The sequence below is a fragment of the Littorina saxatilis genome, linkage group LG5 (assembly GCF_037325665.1).
Source record: "Littorina saxatilis isolate snail1 linkage group LG5, US_GU_Lsax_2.0, whole genome shotgun sequence".
NCBI lineage: Eukaryota > Metazoa > Mollusca > Gastropoda > Littorinimorpha > Littorinidae > Littorina > Littorina saxatilis.
This window is the reverse complement of record NC_090249.1, coordinates 46,833,836-46,839,221: the sequence shown is the minus strand read 5'-3', so window position 1 is coordinate 46,839,221 and position 5,386 is coordinate 46,833,836. Positions and strand designations below refer to the sequence as shown.

The following is a 5,386-nucleotide window of genomic DNA, read 5'->3' as shown; positions in this document are numbered from 1 at the left end:
AAAACACCCCCGTCAGAGAACTCAGAACTTTATTACATGCGGAGAGAGAGAGAGAGAGAGAGAGAGAGAGAGAGAGAGAGAGAGAGAGACAGAGACAGAGACAGAGAGAGAGAGACAGAGAGACAGTCAGAAGTCAGAAGTCTGAAGTCTGAAGTCAGAGGTCAGAAGTCAGAAGTCAGAAGTCAGAAGTAACACCCCCGTTGGTCAAAGGGAAATAACCATTCTCACTGCCACCAACTGAGAATGTTATTTCCCTTTGACCATTAATATGTCACTCTTAATCTTAATCCACCAATAACTCCCTAACCGTGTGTTTGACTGGTCCCAATTTTTGTAAGGACCGTCTCAGGAATGTATAGAACCTGTTCACCAAGTTTGGTGACGATCGGTCCGTTCATTCTTGAGATCTATATGCGAACACAAACAAACAAACAAACAAACAAACAAACAAACAAACAAACACATCGAGTGAAACCTATACACACCCCTATACCGGGGGTGTAACAACAATAAGAAAGTCTCGCCCGCTTGAATGTGCTTGACGTATTACAAACGACAGCGACGGGAAACGGGACATTTGATGTCTTCATTATGTCAGTCTTGCTGAAAACTGTTTTTCATTCGTGTTGTAAGGAGAATGGCATGCAAGGCCCTTCAACCTTAAACAGCAACAATTAACAATGACAAACAAACAAACGAACAGAAAATGAGCAAAAAATAACAACAAGCAAACGAGAGAGAAAAAGAGAAAAAATGAAATAAAATGAAATAAAATAAACCAGAACGAATCAGGAAGATTTAGTAAAGTTCAAAGCACAACAGCTTCAGACTAACAGCGCACAAAAATGAACACGCCATTGAGCTGCCACTACTAAACTGTTACAAGATAATTGGTTTAAACACAATTTTATTCAAAATACATGACATGAAACAATTGACAAAAATGCAGCTAGGACACGAACTCAAGCAGATGCTTATTTGACGTGACCATAACAATGCTAAGTTACACAAGTTTTCATGATGGTGGACAACACAATTATTAACCAGAAGAACAAAATGTAAGAGGGGGGTATGGGGAACTTAATCAAAACAGGAGGATTTACAGAGAAAAAAAATTAATCAAATAGAAAGACAAGATAATTAATGCGAGGCTCTTTAAGAAGAGTTACAATGCCTATATATCTATATATATATATATATTTATATATTTATATATACGACTAGTGTCTGTCTGTCTGTCTGTTCGCGATGCACGGCCAAAGTTCTCGGTGGATCTTTTTCAAATTTGGACACCGTATTCAGCTACACCCCGGACACAACCTCATCGATGAGATATTTCAACACGTGCTCTCAGCGCGCAGCGCTGTGCGCGCTGAACCGATTTTTTTTGTTTTTGTTTTGTTGTTGTCGGGATCCACTACCAGTAACTCTTCCTTATCTTCTGCAGTGTTTTCAGCCGCGATTATCTCTCTTCCTCCGTGTGGCGTCAATCCATATTCCCGTTACTACGTTACTATTTTTAGAAGGTCACTGCACGTTACTATTTTTAGAAGGTCTCCAGTGTTTTGCGCGTTTATCTCCTTTCCTTCGTGCGCCGGATTCGCCGGCGTCCCAGGCGCAGCCTGGTATTCGGCTCTACTTCTTCCCGGCGAAGCCGGTACCCGGCGAAGCGGGTAATCATCTAGTTATATATATATATATCTATATATATACGACTTGTGTCTGTGTGTCTGTGTGTCTGTGTATTTGTGTGTTTGTGTATTTGTGTATTCGCCATGCACGGCCAAAGTTCTCGATGGATCTGCTTCAAATTTGGTGGGCATATTCAGGTTGACCCGGTACAGGACACAACCTGGTCGATATTTCAACACGTGCTCTCAGCGCGCAGCGCTGAACCGATTTTGGTTCCACCTCAGCTACCCGGGCCCCCATACCGACACACCATAGCCGCTACACCACATCACAACGCCAAAGTTCTCGGTGGATCTTTTTCAAATTTGGACACCGTATTCAGCTACACCCCGGACACAATATCATCGATGAGATATTTCAACACGTGCTCTCAGCGCGCAGCGCTGAATCGATTTTGGTTTTTGTGTTCATTTCACCATTATAAGTAACTCTTCCTTATCTTCTCATATTCTCCAGGTTTTCAGCGTTTACCTCCCTTCCTTCGTAATGGTGCACTATAGTGTGAGTGGAGCGTCTTCGGATATTCCCGGCGTTCTGTTACTGTTACTATTTTTAGAAGGTCAACGCAGTGTCCAGAACGTAAATTGGACCCGTAAATTATCCTCACTGTAAAAGTGCAAAGGTCGAATCAATTTATAGCCACGCGAAAAATACACTGTCATCTATCTCTCTATAGATACGGCTTCTCTGTGTTTTTGTGTGTGTGTGTGTGTGTGTGTGTGTGTGTGTGTGTGTGTGTGTGTGTGTGTGTGTGTGTGTGTGTGTGTGTGTGTCTCTATGTGAGCAACACCTGTGCATTGTTCAGTTCTGTTTGTGATGTGGTCTGGCGGCTTTTGTGTAAATTTATGTACTGGCCTTCCTTTTAGAAGCCATAACTTGCTCAGTCCTGTTTGAGTGGAGTTCGCCTCCAAAGGTGATTAACACGGTTACATTCGTCGACAAGGATGGGACTCGATATGGTCAGGAATGGCATTATGGCCACTGAATCATTTTCGTGCTGTTTCCATTCCACGAATCTGGGAGGGACCTAAGCTTGGCGGGTCCATTGTTCGGACCCGGTGAAGCCGGCGTACGGCTCTAAGTACTTCTTCCCGGCGAAGCCGGCTACCCGGCGAAGCGGGTATTCATTCTAGTATATATATATATATATCAAAATAACTAAGTACAACTATAAACAGCCAGAGATGAACCGCGTTAGAAAACGAAGACGCCTGATGCCACTTACAAAACATATCATTGTCATTATGGGCTACGCAGCTCAGATGTTAGTGTTAGTTTTCATCTTCGTCGTCGTCATCATCGTCGTCGTCATCGTCGTCGTCGTCATCATCATCATCATCATCATCATCATCATCATCATCATCATCATCATCATCATCATCATCATCATCATCATCATCATCATCATCATCATCATCATCATCAATAGCAGCAGCAGCAGCAGCAAAACTGGCATGATCAGTCTTACTGCACTTAGCGGGTACAACTTAAGTGTAATAGGACGACACAGCGAACGAGGAAGTAGAATTGTGAGATCGTCTTTTACGACCAGCGATGATAACTGTCGCCGGAGAAAGCATGATTGGGACAGTGGAAGGAGAAAATGAACATATGTTGCGTAACCCCTTTTTAAGCCTCTCTAATTTGTATATGTTTTGTGTGTGAATCCTACATGGTTAAATCTGTCTGCATCCAAACTATCTTTGCAAAATGAACACACAGACAAAAACTTAACAGATCACTTTGCTTACAATTACTCTGTAGATGCCCCCCCACCCCTATCCCCAAATACACCCCCCCCCCCCATCCCGGTTTCTGTAAACTCGTGATTGATGCGTTGAATTTCCAGGAACCTGGGTGGTAGGCTGTGTCAAGAAGCTTGACATTTCCAAAGGGAGAACAAATAATGCATCTGTTGGTTTTGTTTGCGCATGTAACTAAACATCCTTTCTTTGTGACGTTAAAACCCATTTTGTCAAAACATTCAAGTATGTCCACAATCTTCAATTTTCATCGCAAGCTAGTTGGTTGGTACACAGGATTGTTACAGATAATATGTTATCTTCATCTTCTCATTTCCGAACCGACTGACAAAAACTGTCTTCTGTCACTGTGAGGTGAACATTATGTTGTCATCGTGTGAAATGTACTGTCCTCCTCATAACTGTGTTGATAGTAAGACCATAATCTTGCATTTGCAATGAGTGGTATTATCGTCAGTGGTTGTGGGTAGACTGCTGCTGCAACAAGCTTCAACCCACATGTCCCAAACCATCCGGACTTTACGGTCAACTGTATTGCTGATTAGCCCTTATCTGTCAGGGATGATCCTACGATATATTTCTTCGCCACATTTGCTGATAGAAGGCAATTCTCAGAAGTTTGGGAATTACTTTGCGTCACCTGCACCCCCCCCCCCCCCCCTCCCCCTCTCTGAAACAGTTGGGCAATTCTGCCGACGGCGAAGATTTGAAATAAGGTTTGGGGTCTCGCCGACTATCAGAATCAATCGTCAACCCGATTAGTACTAGTACTCTCTATGTCATGCGACTTGTGTCAAAAAAATCTTCCTGAATTAAGTGAATAGCGGCACAAAAACGTAGGAAAGGGGATGGCCGGCCATGACATTGATACATCACCTGTTTTTTCCGATACTTCTCTCTCTCTTCTGAGATGAACGGGTGACAAAGAGCAAAACAGTAATTAAGTGAGGTGGAATTGTGAGCCTATTTGTTGATTATGAAGCGTGCTCGTGATCATTATTGAGAGACCAAACTGATATGAATTGTTGCCTAGTTACATTTGATCCATCCCTGTGTATCAAAGGTGTGTTCATGCTACACTAATGTACCACAGAAGCATTCGATCACCAAGAAACCAGGTATCCAACCAACGGACCAGAACAAACAAATAAAACAAACAAACAAACAAACAAACAAACAAACAAGCAAGCAAGTAAGCAACCAACCAACCAACCAACCTACCAAACAATCAAGCACAAAAAAAAAACACAAGCGGCTAACATACAAGAACATAAACACAGACAGAAACATACAGACACAGTACATGTACACAGACACACAGACACACAGACACAGCCAGAGAAAGAGACAGATCAAGACACAGACACAGATATATTCTCTGTCATCTTGAATTTCCCAGCAATGAGATAATGAAGTGTGAAACGAAAGTATACTTTGAAATATGATGAAGTGAAAAGTTTAAACAAAAATACCTTGTATAATCGACAATTCTGCATCTCCTCAAAGTACGAATCAAGATGCTACAGCTCAGAGTAAAAGAACACTTCCAGGGTCTTGCTGGTCAACAAAATCAAGCTTAAAAAAAATCACTAAAAAAGATCAAACAAAATAAGTCAGAGGAAGCTAGTTCTAGGAGCTTCTACAATGAAACTGCTGTAGTAGAGGCTATCACAACTGATACCGTTTAAAGTTTGGACATTGATAACATTTCGTGATCAACCGTACAGCCATTCCTTGGTGAATATAATTATTATCACGACAGTGAGATGAACCAGAATGATAACACAAACAGCGACACTCACGAGAGCGCTGCTTGTCTACCAGTGTAGATTATAAATATTGACTTAACATACGCATGTACCCGTAAGTTAGAAGTATTTTGCGCAATAGCCTTTATGTACAGCTACATCTTTGGTTGCATTTCTAATCTA

At 41.9% G+C, this 5,386-nt stretch overlaps 1 protein-coding gene across 1 annotated transcript in view; it reads right to left on the bottom strand.

The window, feature by feature from the left end:
* LOC138967780 (uncharacterized) overlaps nt 1–5,119 on the bottom strand; it is a 12,073-nt gene extending 6,954 nt beyond the window's left edge. Inside the window, exon 1 of the mRNA XM_070340436.1 lies at nt 4,928–5,119. Coding sequence (XP_070196537.1) covers nt 4,928–4,951 — 24 coding nt within the window. The 5' untranslated portion in view covers nt 4,952–5,119. The remainder of the gene's footprint in view (nt 1–4,927) is intronic.
* Nucleotides 5,120–5,386: the final 267 nt, after the last annotated feature.